The sequence below is a fragment of the Doryrhamphus excisus genome, chromosome 2 (assembly GCF_030265055.1).
Source record: "Doryrhamphus excisus isolate RoL2022-K1 chromosome 2, RoL_Dexc_1.0, whole genome shotgun sequence".
Classification (NCBI taxonomy): domain Eukaryota; kingdom Metazoa; phylum Chordata; class Actinopteri; order Syngnathiformes; family Syngnathidae; genus Doryrhamphus; species Doryrhamphus excisus.
The window spans coordinates 10,337,975-10,356,984 of NC_080467.1; the positions used below are offsets into that span (position 1 = coordinate 10,337,975).

The window sequence follows — 19,010 nt, forward strand, 5'->3', positions numbered from 1 at the left end:
AGACCTACAGAAACCTTTACTGGACGTCCCTGTTCAAACTTGTTAACCCAGAATGACAAATGGCTCATGTCGCGCACACAAAGGTCGCCTGTTCCTTCCTTGAACTTCTTTAATTAGCATGAGTGTACAGGCGGAATAGTGAAGTGGAGGAATTTAGCTTTGGACCGGGCACCATTCATCATCAAGGTATCTGGCCATGATGCACTGACTAATATCCTGATGATGATGATGAACCTGCGCTCCCTGTCAGCTGAAATGAAGTGATGGATAACTAAGGGGTCAACTGTAATCGGTGATGGAACCACTGCTCACATTTCAAAGCGTTTCAAAGAACCTCATGAAGGCATCTTACATATTGCAGCAAGGACTTGAAGGGTTGAAGAGAGGAAAAGGACTCACATAGTCTTCGGTGTTGGGGTCCTGGTTCTGCGGCTGGTCGGGCACCGCCACCTCACAGTCGGGGCTGTAGTGCTCGCAGTAGTCATAAGCAGCACGGTGGTCTGCTACAATCATTAGCTGCTGGATATCTCCCTGCAAACCACCACAAACAGGAAACGTTAGAGACTGGGAGTTATGGCTTTAAACAAACAAGCATGGAAAAAAAAAGTGAAGGGATGTCTTGTCGACATCTGCAACATCTGATCTGCTTGTTGCAAGTCGGCCATGGATTTGAAAGGGTCCCACTTCAATACACGGATCCCGGTCCCGCCACTAAGACTGATTATTGCCTCGCTCGCAGCGGACTGTGAAAGATGAGCGATTCCGCAAAACGCCATCAGAGCATGAGCAGACCTGCAGACGCTACAAGTCGTCCATGTTTAACTCAACAGGAGGCATGGGCGGTAAAATGGTTATTTAAGAATGCTGACAAGAGGAGGCAGAACCCGTGAGATTGATGGGAACAAGCACAAGAAGGAAAAAGCAAGCGAGAGAGGAGGGAAAAAAAAAAGGAAGGCTCTGTGGGATCCCCGGGCTACACAGGGAGCTGGGAGTGAGCGTGTGCTACGAGTTGCTGTATCGTTTCTGTCCAAACATGTTCTCATCACATATTTAAAGTCAATGATGTCATCATTCCAATACAGAATCAACAAACGGAGAAAAGGGTTGATAGTAACGAGGCGATAGGAACGATGGGAATTAACTCCTGTGATGTTTTGAATTAGGATCATGCAGGCCTTGCCAGCTGAGACTCTTTAAGCAGAGCTCCCACAGAAACGAGTGGACATTCTGCACAGAAACACCCCGTGATCCTCAGGATGATGTTTCCCGCTCTGTCCTTGGCTTATCGTTAGCGTTTACTTTGGATGCAAGAAAACAAATCCCAATGTTTCCTCCGAGACGGGAGGAATGAAGTAGCCGATACGCAGCGTCACTGCCAGCTACGAACCTCCCGGGAAAGGTCAGAATGTCCGATGTATTCGTCTAAATTTGTGGATTAAGCGAGGGCTTAGTATCGGTGACAGCGTGTGTTGTTTTTGTGCTGCTTTGGCCGAGACGGTGAATCGCAGCTGCACTGGGAAGGGACACGGGGATCTCAGACATGGGAATGAGCTCGGGTTTGGTCGGGAACACGACGAATAAAAAGGAAGGATTGTCGTGAACAACGTGAGCATGTTCACAGGTCTCCTTTCTGCTGCTTGGCTGTCATGCAACACCAACAAGATGAATTTATCCAAGTTCTTTCATCATGGGAATGCCATTTGTCCATTTTGTCTGAATCTGAAACGTCAGATTGAGGACATAAAATAAATGCAACCCATTCAGAAGCTTTAACGTCATCAGCATAAAATGTGCAGAGCTGCCACAGCTCCATTTGTAATGTTCTGATTTCCTTTTTAGAGGCTGTGGAACTCTTTCAGCACCAGCAAGATGGAATGCAAGTGAATGCAACGTTTCAAGCTAAGAGGAAACCTCTTTGATAAAATATGTCACTTATGGAATGACTGATGTGCAAATATGACCAACACCACAGAGGAACCTCACCCTGTTCTGATTGTGTCCAGGTGGGGGCAGGAGAGAGCCCGCCCCCTCCACTCAGGACATGGCCAAACATCTGTCTGTCTGAACTGGACCCAAAGCTATTCAGTTCAGGCTGGACTCTAGCCTCTGTTATTGTGATGATTTGCATGATATGTGCTTTCACAGTGTTGCAACATGAGCTCCCCCCTACCCCCCCTTGTCGGACAACGATGAGAAGTTGTGCTCAAGAGTCACAATCATCTCTCTGAAATGCCAGTGTTTACTTTTTTCCGCCTCACCGAGCAGCTTAAGTAAGTTAAATCTCCCTGACACATGTGGTGGGGTGCTAGGGAGGGGCGGGGCCCACATAGCAAGGAGGACCCTGGGAGGTCCAGGCTGCTTTTTTTTTTTTTTTATGTGAGCTCCAGTACATAAACCGAATATTTACACACTCACAAGACTTATCATCAGCAGGCCATACTCCTAAGTATGCATACCGTCCCTTTAAATGCATGCGGCTACATTACATTACTTTTATTTTCCCTTGCAGACTGCAGCTGGATGGCAACCTCCTCCCCCCCAAAAAATGCACGCCAACAGTAACACGCCACTCCAGGAAGCCACTTTAACCACCCCGCCTCACCTTAACCATGCTGACCGCCCACCGCAGTCCGCTAAAGATTTTAATCCCACGTCTCTACGGACTACCGGCAGCCATATTCCCATTTCCTGTTCTTTAAGGAAAACGGATCGTATGTTGGCCTCTTATACCAGAGGTAGTGTTTGACTTCCACCCTCTCCTCCCTCCCTCTTACACAGAAAGTGCTGAGGGGGCACTTCAGGCCGGGGCTTGCTGACATTGTGAAGGAATACAACATCTGACACCAGTTAGAGAAATGTTCTTAATTGTGCACGGTGGAAAGTCCATCACATCGCTTGCAGTCGGTTCGAAGTATGGAAAATTGTGACGCATACTTGGGACTGGATGATGCAAACACATTTAAGGACAATGATAATGTTTCAGAGAAGGGAAGATCATATTTTTACAGATGGAACAATTGCTGTCCAATGTTGACGTCGAGCTGGAGTGCAATCTCCAATTAACCTGAACTTCTACCAATACCCAGCAGGGGGAGACTCCAGAGGCACAGTGACGTGCGATTCCACTGATTGTGTTTTCTATCCAATTCTGAGTATTGATATTTTGATTTTAAGATTTGATTTTAGGGTGTTTAATTTAATGTATCATTGCACCGATACATTAGATAGTAATGTGCATAACAAATTGAGGAAAGCATAATTTCTGTGAATTACTCGTGAATGCACTGCAGCCTATAGTATGTGCAAACAATGCATGTGGTGCATTTGGGGTGAATTCTCAAGTACTGTAATTTCTGTAGCATCAAGGATCTTCCTTGTGATCTTCTGTTAACTCATCATGGCATCATGTCTTCTGGTCTAGCAGTCCCCTTTACCATGCTGTCCATGTCCCTATTCTAGTTTATTGCCTCCTTCCTGCTCTTTGCACATTCTCTATGTGCAGCTGCGGGAAAAAAATGCACATACACATACTGTACATTGCATGAGCATCTTCTCTGGAATGCAACATCTTGTAGGTCCTTTGCAAATGGAGGAATTAATGGTTTGCGAAATAATTAATGCGAAATAGCTGCACATGCGTAATTTATGCCTAAACTAAAGTCATCTTCACCATTTACAGGCATAAATAAATAAATTCTGGCAAAGTGCGTGTAAGTGTAACGCCGCTGTACCCTCACGCCAACAAACACGAAACAAAAACTTGCCTACAATACGTTGGCTCAGATTTTGTGACCCGTTAAGAACAATGACCCTCTAATTTCATTGTCTTTAAACAGGCGCTCCACAGGCGCTAGAAATGCTACAAGCCACCAAGATGGTGCTTACGGAGGAGTGGACGTTTGTTTCGGTGACCACGACATCCATTTCAGAAACCAAACCACAAACCACTCTGGGGTACGGTAAGTAGTACTGGTTTCAGCCTCACAACTCCCAAACCGCTATAGACTTTACTGTACGCTGAGCTGTGTTTTTCTGCATTATCACACACTGAGATGGATTGTCCGGGTTTTTGCAAACACAGAATATTTCACTGACATAGAATCAAACAACACATGCAAAGAAATGTGATTAAATTTGCGCCTGTGATCCGAGAAGTGGCATGTGGTCTTAAGGCCAGGAAGAAGAATTTTTTTCTTCCTTTTACACATTATTATTCTGGCACGACCGGCTTGGCTCGCACGAAAAACCCAGCACGCCTCTCGCCGGCAGAAAAAAAAAAAAAACATAACAAAAATCAGACTAAACTTGTGAAGGGGTGAAAGGAGCGAGAGGAGAACAGAATCAGCATCATTTGGAAAGTATGCGCTGGAGTTTTTCCACTTTCTCTGCAACTCTGCCCTGCTTCCAGACTGGCAGACGCACAGACCTCTCTGTTCCCACGGTAACAGTCGACAACTAGGCTGGCAATAGTCAAGATTGAAATGGTTGCCGTATCGCATCATTCTCAGTAAAACAACTGTGGCTGAAAAGACAGTTAGCGAATAAGTTCTACTTATAAATACTCTTAGGACTCTTGGGCTTGTTTTGGTTTTTTAGGGGGATAATAATAGTCAGCAGCTATAATTACAACTTGTTAAATACTTCAAGTTGCCACCGCCTGGTCTGAGTCAGCTAGTCTAATAAAGGCCATGATCTCGCTGTCTCTCTAAAGTGTCTCTAAATGTAAAAACATTCATTTAGGATTATAATACAAATTCACATTGGTGGGTGTCCACAAGGTACCCCACTGAGCACCCTTTAGCATGTAAAGCAAGATTTTCCTTTAGTGTGAAACAAAAAATTTATTTGAATGTGGATGCAAAATTCTATGATAATTATAAATGAGTTTAAAAAAACTAAAAAAACAAAATAAATGGACTGATTTGTAAACATTTAGAGATACAGCATACCTTGGTTAGCATGCTTTTTGGTTAACTGACGTACACCATCCCAAGTATGGGCCTGTTACGTAGACAAGGACCCAGTGGATGTACTCCAGTAAAATCATAAGTCCACACCAAGCCTTAAATTTGGTTAGCATGGATGCATTAGCCATTTCACGCTACCTAATCTACTCTGAACCATAAACCTTTGATTGGCACCTCAGTCGGCAACAATAGATGACTGTTTCCCCGGTCTACTGAGGCACGATAGCCAATTAGCTATTTTCAGCTTGATCGCTTCCAAAAGAGACCAAATCCATGCCTCTACGCCAAATGGATCAGTGATGGCTTTACCTTTTTTACTTTGGGAATGGCTTTTTTAGACAGAAAATCCCAGCTTGCTAACAGGTTAAGGCCTGTAGTCTGCACACATTTAGTGTCACATTTCATAATCATATGTCATGTTTGTGTGTCATAGAAAAAGGGAACAAGTAAGCATTGCCACCACTTGTAAAATAGAACCAACAAAGAAAACCCGAAGACAGCTCAGCAACCGCAAACAGTTTGTCAACCAGACTGTAAATGTTGCAGTAAGACAAAGCGTCTGAACAAAAATCAACCCCAGAATGGATTCACTTGTTGCGTACAATATATGAAGTATCTGGCAGCTTAAATGGAGCTATTTTAGCTCCACACTAAAAGTGTCATCAATTATTGCTAAATCGTCCTTCAACAAGCTAGCTGTTAGCATCTATATTGTAAAACAAGGGTAGACAGCTCGGGCACTGACTGTCCAAAGTGATCTAATCCACTCAGCAAAGACCTCTGGACCGCACTGGACTCGCACTGCTGTAGTTGGGATTTAGAAGGCCATGCAGACTCAATCGACATGTCTGCGGAGGAAATGGCCGCCGCCGCAAACCTCAAACGGGCACCAATGACATTTAAATGCCAGCTTGTACGGGACACCTCAAATGGTTGGTTTGGTGCCTTAACGTCCTAAGTATGTGCGACAACAAACGCATCCGTTTTGGCTTGAGCAGGCAAATGAAGTGGAACCTACAAAGTCAGATGCCAGTTAAGGAATTGTGGGTGTGAAATACGCCTAAACCTAAACCACCCAGACAGGAGGTTCTCTGGACATTGAAATGCTGGTAAAATATCATGTTTTGGGAAGATCCAGTGCCTTGCTCATGGGCAACATGACAAAAACATTGGGTTAGAACTGCTGCAAACAAACAGAAGACTCCTGAGAAGACTTGAAGCAACCCCTGAAACAGCTTCAACGGTGCCTACCTCAAAGACCTCTTCATCAAGTATCCTGGTTCCAAACACTATAATTCCTTTGGTATCGATGATGGGGTGGGCAGACCGGAGCAACTTCTGGGTGGTCTTCTTTTTACAGTCCAGAATGAGGGTGATGGTCTGCTTGTGTACGCTGATGGCCACTCGATGCCACCTGGAGACAGGAGGGAGTTGGTAGCGGTGGCAGTTCACACACTTACTAGGTTACAGGCGGGGATACGTGCACCCTCCAAACAGGCCCCTCGTGGGCGCTGCTTTGCATTCAAATTTAAATTCTGTGCATTTTGCTAAGTCAGCTTAGGGTTAGGGTTCACATACTTTCCGTCAGCCAGGTTGATTCCACGGAAAAGAGGGTAGTCCTCCGGGCCGGGTTTGCCCGTGTGGTCCTCGTACAGGAAGACGGGCGAGCGACCCATTTCCATTCCCACCTGCTGGATTCCCTGCTCATTATAGACGGACAACAGGAAGGACTGGCTGCCCTTCTTGGGCCTCACTGTGGCCAAGATGGAGAAGTCCTCAGGGAATACATCACCTGGTGGGACAAAGGGAGGATGGATAATGGATCAAAGCAATGACAAACTACAAGAAGGGGGATACACAAGGAAGCAATTTGCTGGAAAATCTGGCAGAACATTTGCTTGTAAAAACTGTGAAGTTTGACAAACTTCACTACGTCGTCTGATGATGCGAGCAGATGCTAGGCTCAGACTTTCTTTAATGAGAAAAACAATGAACAGCGTTTTTGTTTTCCAACGGAAATAATCGTAAATAAAAGCTGAAACGAGAGGACGCATTCTCTCAGCTCGGGTTTCCCCAGGATCCCTGGAAGAGGCGATGGTCAATAATGTGAGGGTCACCATGACCATCCATACATCTTCTTCCGCTTATCTGAGGTTGGGTTGCAGTAGCCTAAGCATAGACGAACGGCTAGCGAAGTGTCGCGTTAGTCCGGCAAATAAAAATAGTTTTTCATGTTAGCTGCTACAATAATAATATCGTTATAGCTTGGTTAATATACAAGTCAGTTATATAAATGGAACACTGTTGACGTTTTTTTTGGTGAGGGCTTTATAGAAATAAAGCGTCAATAAAGAAATAGTTTTATTGAAGCAGTCATTGGCATGACCCTTCAGCAAATAGCGGACAAACCACTCAGATTCCAGTCGTCCTGCTTTGATGTGAGCAAAGAATTCCAGACGTTAAACTTAAGACATGTGGGAAAACTTTAGTAAGTGGAGTTAACAAAAAAAAAAAGCAAAGTAGGTTTTCAGGCTACGTGGATGTGTCAAGGTTTGCCACATGCGGTTATTGTTTTTCTTGTTTGTCAGCTGTCTTCCTGCTTTTCTCCACCATCATGTGGAGAGCACATGGCCTGGAAGCTACTCTGGAATTTCATCTCGCCATTAGATGATGATGATGATGATAATGAAGGAGCTTTAAGAAGCTGGGAAGAAGAAGACGGAATGTCAGGAGAGTCAGAAAAACCATGAGCCATGCCGACGCGGAGATGATGACTCAGGAGTGTCGGGTCAGATGAGGTTTAAAGGGACACAGGGAAAAAAGGAAGTAGGGCACGGGGAGAAATGCTGATTTTTTTTTTTTTTTTTTTTTTTTTTTGAAATGACCTCGATCTTTTTAGGAGGTGATTGACCGAAAAAGATATATCTTTTTTTCTTCAGTAGACAGGCTAAGTGTCATTTAGGGGGGGTCAGATTTCTCTGGAATGCGCTCTAATAGCTACTTCAAGGCTACCGGGTGAGAGGATACCTTATTGTGTGAGCTGACTAGACGGGTATGAAGAGGCTCTGGTGCCAAAGTGGACATTGAGGATCTGGGAAAGTCACCTCCATATCTCAAACACGCCAATTGGCCACTTGTAGGTTCATTAAAGAAACATTTTAAAGGGTTTTATTGAGATAAACATGCCTCGTTTGTTACGTTTAAAATTCCACTGGGAGCATACTTTGACAGCCTCATCGGTACAACAGACGGCGTTTTTCGGAAACAATCGTCACGGGATGAAAAACAACAGACGCTAGCCAAATAAAATTTGCAGAAAGCCAAAAGAACTCATGCAAACTGAGGCAAAATGGTGACGTGAATTGTGACGTATATTTTAACATTTAACCAAAAAAACATGCTAACAGAAATACGTTTATGACGGCTAAAATGTATTGAAGAATTTTGCCCTAAGGAGCTATTTTATGTCAATATATCCTGGTACTGTAAGTACATAGTATAATTGACATGTATACAAGTGCGACAAAATTAGAGTGAAAAATCCCGCTAATACGTCATGCATATGTACAATTTTCTATTTTTAGATCACTTAGATGATGCAAAACACGAGTTAAATATCTTTACGTCAACTTTTTTGGGATATTTACCTTCGTTTCCTTCCTTCCTTTTTGTCCTTTAGTTATAAGGCTATGCCTTATGCCGAAAAGTCACTATAGTGTCAAATTAGGTCAAACATGAGCCCTCTTGAAGCTTTTACGACCCCCCAGGAGACCTGCTGTTGAGTCACAGCATGCCAGCCAACACATTTGCCAACAAAAGTGTAAGCTGCTACTGTATGTTTATTCTGCATCCTGCGTTAATGTACCTCATTGCATGAAACGTCATAAAGCCTCATGACGTTAGCTTCTGTACCCCGAGCTGTTAATTTGTGCATAACCTCTGCAGACGCTGTAATTATCTTGCACTTTCACATCGTAAAAAGGTATAAGAAAGGACTTTTGTTGGCTTTTAAACGCATCATCCTTTCCACACGTTTGCCTAATGACTGCATGTCGGCGCTCGCTCGCTCTTTTCCAGAACATCACCGCAAAGCAGCCTGCATCGACCGCATTGTCTGACACGGTTAGCATCTCTTTGTTGTTCATACGTGGCGCAGTTAAAAAAAAAAAAAAGCTAAATGATTGTGGCATATTTTACATCCAAGGCCAGCGGCCAAGTCAGAGCTGAGTGGCTAACTGAAGGGGAAAAAGAAACAAATAGAGTGATGTCACCGGCAAGGCCGCCTTCTGGAATAAATTAGTCGCATATTCTCGAGTCCAGGCAAGACGTGGACTGGACGAGACAAAGGCTGCGTTCATGTTTGTAGTTTGATACTGTGATCTGGACCAAAGTACGTATTAGGGGTGGGTACTAATGGGTAGCCCTGATTATCAGTCATACTGTCTCTTTGTCTGGGTGGGTGGAGGCGGGGCTGTTAGCATACACACAGTGCAGATGAGTGTAACCTAGTGGAAATTTTATTCGTAGATGCTATTCTGCTGGTACACATTCTAAAAAAAAATGTCAAAGTTGCCACATAGCAGTAAGTCATGTCTTGTTTACATAATGTCTTTTAAACACTATTCCATGATAGCAACAAGTCTGTCTTATATAAACACCTTTGCACAGTCAAATGTATGTTTACTGTGCGGGCAGTGGCGCCTGTGATGGTGACAAAATGTAAAATAAATCAGGCTAGGTGGCTTTACGCTCATTAAGAAGCCAATTTAAACTGCAGAGTCCTTTACACTTACCATTCTGTGTTTTGACGGCGACCGATCTTCATCTCCAATGTCCTAAGGCTTTTTTTTCCTCCTCAAAAACTATTGACACATGGCTCAAATCTTGGCTATAATCGCTGTAAACATCCTCTGTCTCGTACGCCGCTATGTTTGTGTAGCTGACTGCCGGAAATGAGACTGAAGCGTGACAGCTAGCTCGTCATGGCTGTAAATGTCATTTTTGCAAATTTGCCGTTTGATTTGAACATAACTACAATCATACAAAGTTGATCAATCATGTCAGGGATCCTTTAAGGCATATTAAAACCAGACCTGACAAGACTAAAAACAGCCTATTTTTGTGAAAATGTAAGAAGACACCACAAAGCAGAAATGATACTCTGTAAAATGCTGGGAAAGCAGAGGGAAGTTGAGAGATCAGATCCAAAGCCACACCAGCCAGATTTAACAAACAGAATCCTGTCACGCGATCCTGACCACTTTCCCATCATCGAGTTCTTCTTACAGCACAGGGTTGACCTGATTATTTGTTGGATTGTCCAGATTGTTGCTAATAGCCGTCTGCTTATCAATTTGTGCTTGAAGACGACCTTAAAGCTTAAGGAAACTGAAAATAGCATTCCGTAAAATAACTTATGGTTGACAATCATGTTTACTAAGTAAAATATAAGCAAAGGGAAGAGGAAATGGTTCTGGGTCCTGTAGACCACGACACCTGCACGGGGATGAGTCGGGAACAGTACAGGAATCCTCACCTGGATAGAGCTGTTTGGTGGGGGCGCTGAGCTGGGCATCTTTGGATACCCTGTAGGCCACATCGGGTCCTTGTGACGACCTCCGATGTGAGCAGAAGCCTGTTGTTTTCGTGACGCCCTCGGGCAAACTGGGAAAATCTAAAATCTGCAAGAGGTTGGCTGGTTCCGCTGCACAAAGGAGATAAGCACAACAAAAAGGCATGTCAGACGTCAGGTTAATAGCTTTAATTACACCGCTTGTGCTGTGAATAACTCAAGCAAGAGTATCTTTAGAGAGCATAATTCAGCTTTTTGCTGACTCCAGCACACTTTGTGGTAGATGATGATTTGGGGTTTCACCCGCAGCAAAAACTTTCATCTTGGTCCATGCCATGCTAAAACGACTGCGGTCGCCACCGTGCAGTCAGCACGCTTGCCGGCCGGCCGTCGGTCCCGCCCGTAAGCAGGCCACCGTCGGCGTCCACGCTGTGTTAACCCCACGTGAACTGACCCTGGACCGCCTGCCAAAACCACACAGTGCAAACAGCTGTTCCTGCGGCCACAGCGACACACAAGCATCCAGCCTCATCCGGGCCCGGGTTGAGGTGGGGGGGCAAGTTGTGGACAGAGGAGAACCTCTGGGTTGTGTCTATAGGGAGAGTGGGGGTCTTTCACGAGGAAGGCCAGGACACACCAACAACAGAAGGACTTTTATGGCACTGACGCTGAACAAAAGCGGGAATGCTGTTGTTATTCCTGTCCCAAATGTCCCTTTTGGACACGTGCACAGGTACAGCACAGCATTCCTGGTGTCAGGCGATAAAGGACCACACACAGAAGAAGATCTTAACCAGAGTGACTGTTTGGAAAGTGAGCAGAGTGAAAGTGTGTGTTTGCACTGAAGTGACCTCCAGCTGGATGCCATTACACTCGGGTCTCGTGCCAATAGATTTAAAAAACAAAACAAAACAGACAGCCGAAAAAGGAAAAGGAACGCACACGTGAGAGGCTACACCTGGACCGGGGAACGGCGACTCCAACCTCAAAACATTGTTGGGCAGCTGTCTGCCTCGACCAGTTGGGTAATTCAAACTTAATGTAGCATGTGCGTGGCAGCCGGAGTCAAACATAGTATTATTACATAGATACATGCAACATAGATGCAGAATTATTTTTGCATCATTTTCGCAGTGCATTACTACAATTGTTTTCTTTAAAAATATATATATAAATTGTGGGTGTCTGGAACAGGTTCATTGAATTTGCTTTGGTTAGAGTCCGTCTTGGTTTGAGTCAGGCTTTCTGGAACAGATTAATGATGTTAACCAAGGCAACACATGAACATTATTAGTAGTAGTAAGTTACTAAAATAGCTGATCTGCCCTGTCCCATTTTCTGGGTATCTCCATGATACCATCACTTGTGTCCAAATGTTCCTTATCCAACTTTAAATCTGACATGGATAAAATTGGAAGATCTCAAATTCCTATTTCCACAAAAAGGACAAAGCCCAAACAAAGAGTTGATCACACGGTACACAAACAGCAAGTTGATTTAAGTGTCTTCGAGAGGTAAACAAGAGTTGGATCAGTTCTTAGCGGCGTGACCTCCTAATCAGGCTGCTCTCATCTCTCGCTCTCTCCTGAGCCAGCCCACACTTCCTGTCTCAGAGGAAGACCGTTATCCAAACTCTCTAATTGTGCTTCAGCGCCGGGAGACACGTTTGGCTCCACGCTGAAGAGGGATTTGTCAGACTGATCCGAGCACCGCGCCCCTCAGCTTCACCCGCCCAAGTTTAGGCTTTATTCCTGGAGGTGTAGACCCTTCACCTGGGAGCAGGTTAAGCACGGCGATGAAAGGCTGGCTTTGTCTGTCGTCAGTTGACAAGGAGGAGGAGAGTGACATAAGCAAACACCCCCCCCCAGTATGGGATCGTCATCGTCAAAATACTGCTGCTAATCTGTGAAAATCCAATGAAGCGTTTGGTAATGTCTGCTGGTTATCACTCATTAAATGTTAATAATCGATGAGATTCAAGAAGGAGTCTTTCTCCAAGTGGAACACGCAGCGTCTTAAAGATCCAGTATTGTTTTATTGTTGACCAGTCATGTCAAAGTACCCAATTACTAAGGTTGGCTAGCTAACATGCTCATAGATATAGCTGCCTTACAAGCGTGTCGTTGACACGCTACGCCAGTCGTCCTCTACGCGATCACAATCAGGAAGTTGAAAATGACACGTCATTTGTGCCCAAATCTACTCGCTAGTGAATGGGTAGTGTCTTGGAACTGGAAGCACGCCATTTTGTGTGACTAGCTTCAATTGTGACTAGCTAATTACGTACATGCGTTTAACCACATCCACCTGTCTTTGCTATTGTTTACTTTATCCATTTATTTTTTGAATACACACTGTAACTGTACACTTGTCCAGCGTAATAGATGCCATGTACTGTCTCACAAACAACAATGTAACATTAAGGAGTGGGACAAACATTAATAACGTTAGCATAGCTATGTTGGCTGCAGTGCTAATATTAGCCTCCCACTTCAGCAGTGACATCATGCTAGGTTAATCTATTCATTCATTCAAATTAGGCTGGGGAAAGTTATATTATGGGAATAAAATAATAATTATGAAAATTAGCATTCAATTGATGGCCACACAATAAAATCCAGACTATTTGCTATCAGATCTGCCATTTAAGCGATGAAAACCTCCCGGTCAGTGTTAGTGAGGCTCTAATAGCGACGGTCGTCGGTGTTCTCTGATGTTTTATAAGCAAGCAGCCAGACGTTGCCTTCAGTTTCCATGCGTCCTTTAATCATCGTTAGGCAGCTCCTCTGCCATTTAAGGCAGCGAGCGTTCATGACGCTGCTGGCAACACATACCGTGATCTCATATATAAAAAGAGCTGTAAAGGGCATTAACAACCTTATTAAACTCAAATTGGTGTCACTCTGGAGAAAATATGAAATAAACAGCCACTTGCAGACATCTCATAGGTGTTAGCGACCACAAACATAGCGGAGACGGTGATTTCGCCGAGTGTAGCAGCCATTACGGCAACAACAACGCCTCGAGGCAACCAGTCGATGCTAACCGAGTCACGACCCCCAGGCCTTAGGAGCGTTGGCGGCGCTAATCCACACTGACACAAGCTAATCCCCAGAAGATGAGCATTTTGGAACAGGAAACAATCCATCAGGATCATTCCTCACTCCTCGGTGCTTTACATTTCTGTACCCAATTTCCTACTGAAGTACCGCTTACAATCAGGGCTTTTATGCCAGCAGATCTAAGGGCCCTTGGCGAGGTCATATGGAGGTGAGCCAAGCGGAGAAGGTGCGATGACAAACACAGTGGAGCCTTCACCGCTGAAGGACCACCGAAAAGAAGCCCACCACAAGCAAACACAGCCGAGACACACGCCGTCATTCACTTCTGCTGTCACCGCCCCGTCGGAGGAAGCCATCGCTGACCGCATCTGAAGCCGCAGGTAGGAACCTCGGTCACACCTTGTTTACACACTTAGCACCCCCCCCCCGTGGACCCCTGCCTCTCTGGGGACCACCACCTTTTGGTCCTCTTTGCTAAAAATAAGCTTTACATCCGAGAGGTTTCCCCTGGTGTGCATGCTAGCTGTTTGTACCTTTATACATATAAGGCTCATTCACTTACAGTGCATCTTTTAAGCTTCGTGGCAACTTGAACCATACGGAAACACACACTATTCATTCCCTAAATGTGGGACAGGACCCAAAAATGTGTCCGTTTTTATTGGGTTGCGAGCTGTCAAATGTAGAAATTATGTTATTGATCATCAATCTGGCAAACATCATATAATTTCTGTTGTTTGTTATGTTACACTCAAAACAAACAACACTTTTGTTTATGCTCCCATCTTTCATGGGCTAACGTCAAAGATATAAAGCTTTTTCTATATAAACAAAAGGCGCCTTTCTTTCAAATATTTGTGACAAAATGTATCAAGAACTGTGATTAGACATATTGGTGACTGCACAGGTGTGCCTTGGGCTGGCCACAATAAAAGGACAGTACAAAATGTGTAGTTTTATCACACAGCTCAATGCCACATGTTGACGGCAATGTGCAGCAGAGTTGCACATTAAATACGGTAAAAATACATATTTTATGGGGGTGGCTTTTATTGTGGCCAGTCTGTGGAGTAATGCTGACTAATACGATATTTGTGTTGAGTGTATTCATCATTACATTATGTGCAGTGTGTGTTGATTTTATGGGAGTATTTTCCCAAGTTGAATTCCAAAGTACTATTTTTTTAATATTCAGCTGTAGATTGATCGTTTTTTTCAAAGAGATCAACATTCTTTGAGGAGCCAGCAGCGTTCACGGGACAGCGAGTCCAGGGCGTCGTGATTTATATTGAACTACGTAGCATTCCAGACGTTTTATTTTCACCTTTGTCTGAACAGTAGCTTGAGATTGGTAATAATCCTGGTCTCGGCCCATTGCCAGGCCTGTGGTGGATCCCATTCCCTAGTCTCTTTTTCCAAACACACCCTGGCTAACAATCCTCAGGGACTCTTCAGACAGCACCACTGCTTTGACAGGAGGGGGGGCTGGAATAATGAATTAGGGCTTTTTCATGGGGGGAGGAGATTAACATTCTTCCCTCTTTGACTGCCCCTCTCCTCCTTCCCCTCCTCCTGCTCCTCGTGGGCATCGCTTCTTCTCCAAGCGAGGCCGGCGGCGGACTGGTCCAGTAGGCGCATGCTTGACCTGGCGCCGAGGACAAGCAGTAATTAGCAGCCTTAAAGAGAACCCGACCTCTCCTGGAAACCAAGAATGCTCAATTTTTACCTTTTAAAATCCTCCACCTGAACAACCTTGCCATCAATAGTAATCAATACTAGTACTTGAAAGCACCACGTTGTATCATCAAACTAGTAATAGGTCCTAGTCTACTAGTTACTAGTCTAAAAAACTAGGTATAGGTCTATCCCGATGACAGCATTGTCAGCTAGCTGAAATTAACTCGTTTTCTTGTGTTGTAATGCACACAAAAGGCGAAGAAATATAAGGATTGTGAAATTCCCCAAAAAGTGCACTTCCCCTTTAAGGCTCAAGGTCAATCATACAGAATTTTGACTGACAAGATTTTTTTTCACACATTTCTTGTGTACTCAAAGCAACTTTGTTCCAAAATGCCATGATTAGTAATGTTTGGATCCCAGACTAGATAGCTAGCAAGATGACGGAAAAAGAGCCTCCAGAATTAAAACCGTATCCTCCACGAACCAGTAGCTCGCTATCAAACAGAAAAATAACTATTTAGCATCGTAACATCCATGTGGATCTGGCTTAGTGCTCAAGGACTCTCAAAACATGAGATTGCAGGAAACGATATGCTAATTCCAATTACTTTTTTTAAACAATCGGCTACCGTTTCATCCCGTCTGCATGTTCATTTTTTTTTGCGTATGTTGTTTTTGTTGCCAAACATTTTGAAAGGGCGATCTGCATAATCCCGTCTGTAGTTCGATTCTTCATTCATGCCCAATGAAGTCATCTTGCAGACATCGCACAAGATTTCCTAGTTCTACAATTTTCTTGAGTACTACAACATTGCACTTGAGCACAGCACGGAAACAAAAGACACGCTTCACATCCGCGCTGACCTGAGCATGTGACCAGACGTGGGAATCATACCGGAGGAATTACGTCTGCTAGATTGAGCTCATTACACACACTCCATGGACATGCTGCCAGTCGGGCTTTAAGATACACACACACACTTCTTAGCTTTGATCGCTGCTACTTAGGTACTTGATATACTTTGCACTCCGTTAAGAGGCTGATTTACGTTAGATAGCACGTCAACACGTTCATCTGTAATCATAATCCCACAAAAATGAGTTTGACAATCTTAACGGCAGTAACGCTAGACAACCATCTGATCTTACTTTCCTTCACGGTAAAATAGAGATGCCCAATGGACACTTTCAAACTCGGCGGTTTGACCCTCTGGTCAGGGGGCCTCCCTGGGGAGGTGTACCAGGCACGTCCAACCGGTCGAAGGTCTCGGAAAGACCCAGGAAGGAATCGGAAGTCATTGCCGCGAAGCACTGTTACTTATCAACAGTCTGATGATCAATGACTCTGTAGTTCAATGCTAACTAACACAGTTATCCCATGAGCCTCATTGATAACGGCTGCAAAATAACCCTCAATGGGGGCAAAGAAAGTGGCAAGCGGCAGCATTTTGATAAAAACGGTGAGAATTCACTACTGAATTACTGATTTTTGACATGACGTCCGCTAGTTGCTAAAAATGTGCTGGTCACTTTAGGTACTCCAGCCACTAACGCTAACACAAGTCTCGGTCCGTCAGCTCTTTTTTCACAACACTGACCCAGTGACCCCCACTCCCTCCACCTCCCCAGGGCCGCAACGTGCACGTGAAAGCAGCACGATGAGTATTTCTACTCTTAATCCATCTCGTTTCCCTGCGTTTGATGGACTGAAAGCAGACTGTAACCGTACAATAATAATCCTCCTTATTCTTAAACAGCAGAGCTGCAACATGATCCATATCCAGGCCGTTTTTTGTTTTTTTTTTACTGTTTTTCAAGGGACTCTCTCCTCTCTCTCGCTCTCTCATTGCTTTTGCAGAGTTCCAGATGGTTTTGTTGACTGTCTGTGCAGCTCACAGCAGTGATGATAAATCTGTCCACTCCTGACATCAACGGAAAAACTGACTCAGTTTGCCTCGCTGGTGCTTTTTTGGTGTAAAAAGCACAAAACGAGGCTTGAAAATCTTTGCATTTCTTGGCATTCCACGTGACTACTGTGTTATTTTACAAGGCGCATTGTTACCTCTCTCATTGTGTTTTTTTTCCTCTTCAATGGGGGAGCCGTTCTGTTTTTAATGGCCAACTGTTGAGCTATTTGTGATTAAAGAGGGCCCTGCAGCACTGACATTTCCCAGCCAGCCTTACAGATAACCATCATTTCATCAAATAGAAAAAAACAAGCATTACAATGAAGCTTTTCTCAAAAAATAACCACAATGGCGCTACATCTGCCACTTTCCAAGAAATGTTCCATCTAACCCGAATTATCAGTGTAAAAACAACAATACACAACCAGGATGTGATTTACTATTGCACCATTCTTCCATATTAGCCGCAATGAAACGTCCAAGCTTTGGGATCGTTGTTGCTTTTCATTGGAAGGAAGAATCACAGAATACTGATGGTTGCGGACAAACAGGAAAAGCATCATTATTTTGTAAAACGCTCCTGTCTTGTGGGAAGTGTTTAAATGTTAGATTAAGAGCAATGAAAGCACACATTATTGTCATTTGCCAGCTTAAGGTTGGTGTGCCGTGGCGGCAAGTTAGCATGTTGGTCTGGATGGTTGTATTTGGAGAAAAGTCCTGCTGAAATACACGCTAGTCCCTGACGTTTCCCGTCATTCATTTGTCCCAGGAAGTCTGGCAACAACCGAAACATATGAAAACCAAAGCACTTTTTTCATAATAAATAATCTAAATCCAATTCATCATCCATTCAACAAAAATAATTATACTGGAACCTTGGTTAACGTCCGTCCCGGTTAGCATGTTTTTTGGTTAATGTTGAAACTGTATGTTACAATTTCGGCTCGGTTTGCATGCATTGCCCTCTTGTTGTGGCTCAACTGACAACATCCAAGAAACGTGTAAACACACTGGACTAGCAACAAACTGCATCAATATTGGAAGAAAGAGATGCCAAGTCTGGCCCACGTTGACATCTCAGGTATCGTTACAAACACGCAAAATTTGAACACAATCCAAGTGACACTGTGACCTGTGTTCTGAGCACAAAAACCATCAATAACCCCCCGCTGTTTCCCTCCATTTGTCAAAGTAAAAATTAACTTTTTAGTTCACGTTTTGTCATCATAAAAATCCATGAGTGATCACCAAATTGCCTTTCGGACATCCTGAATATGACTTAACATAACTTAGCTCATTCTGGAGTCCAAGTTGGTATTTGCAAAAGAGGCCGCTGATGTACGACGCTCATCGGGAGGCCGCAGAGGGTCGGAAAAAAAGTCCAAAGCTCATAAACTGTGGGATCCTCCGAGTTATCCATCACTAGCGGAGTCATGCGGTGCGAAAAAACACGGCTACGTTGGGATGATTGATCATTGAAACATGAAACACGTTCTTTCCAACACGTTTTTTGGAAACTTTATTTCATCTAAGCGGCTAAGCTATGTTTGTACGACATAATTTCTCCTGCTAGCACACAAAGATCTTTTATAGGTGGGACAATAAAATTGATCTCATCGTATCATTATGGCACACTGTATTGATAGCATTGATATGATTGTATTATATATAATTACATTATATATAATATTATCTATAAAAACTTTTCTTTATCTTGTATTTGTTTTGCAACTATTATATTTACTTTTAAAAGACTATAATAGACTAGGTATTTCATTTTTTAATATAACAATTCATAGCAGTTCACTTTTACACTTTACAC

The 19,010-nt window shown here is 43.8% G+C and overlaps 1 protein-coding gene and 1 long non-coding RNA gene across 6 annotated transcripts in view; one reads left to right on the top strand and one right to left on the bottom strand.

Moving 5' to 3' along the window:
• col5a1 (procollagen, type V, alpha 1) overlaps window positions 1–19,010 on the bottom strand; it is a 48,241-nt gene that overhangs the window by 24,744 nt on the left and 4,487 nt on the right. For all 4 annotated transcript variants that reach the window (XM_058065174.1, XM_058065173.1, XM_058065172.1 and 1 more), the window contains exons 2-5: window positions 10,504–10,671; window positions 6,546–6,759; window positions 6,219–6,381; window positions 400–531 (exon numbers count right to left, since the gene is read on the bottom strand). In XM_058065174.1, the coding sequence (XP_057921157.1) occupies window positions 400–531; window positions 6,219–6,381; window positions 6,546–6,759; window positions 10,504–10,671 (677 nt within the window). The remainder of the gene's footprint in view (window positions 1–399; window positions 532–6,218; window positions 6,382–6,545; window positions 6,760–10,503; window positions 10,672–19,010) is intronic.
• Window positions 3,021–19,010, top strand: part of LOC131120084 (uncharacterized) — a 35,967-nt gene continuing 19,977 nt past the window's right edge. The window contains exons 1-2 of one of the 2 annotated variants that reach the window (XR_009126652.1): window positions 3,021–3,959; window positions 13,779–13,981. This is a non-coding gene — a long non-coding RNA (uncharacterized LOC131120084). Of the gene's footprint in view, window positions 3,960–12,431; window positions 13,710–13,778; window positions 13,982–19,010 lie in introns of those variants that run through there. The other variant, XR_009126653.1, reaches the window with a different exon arrangement.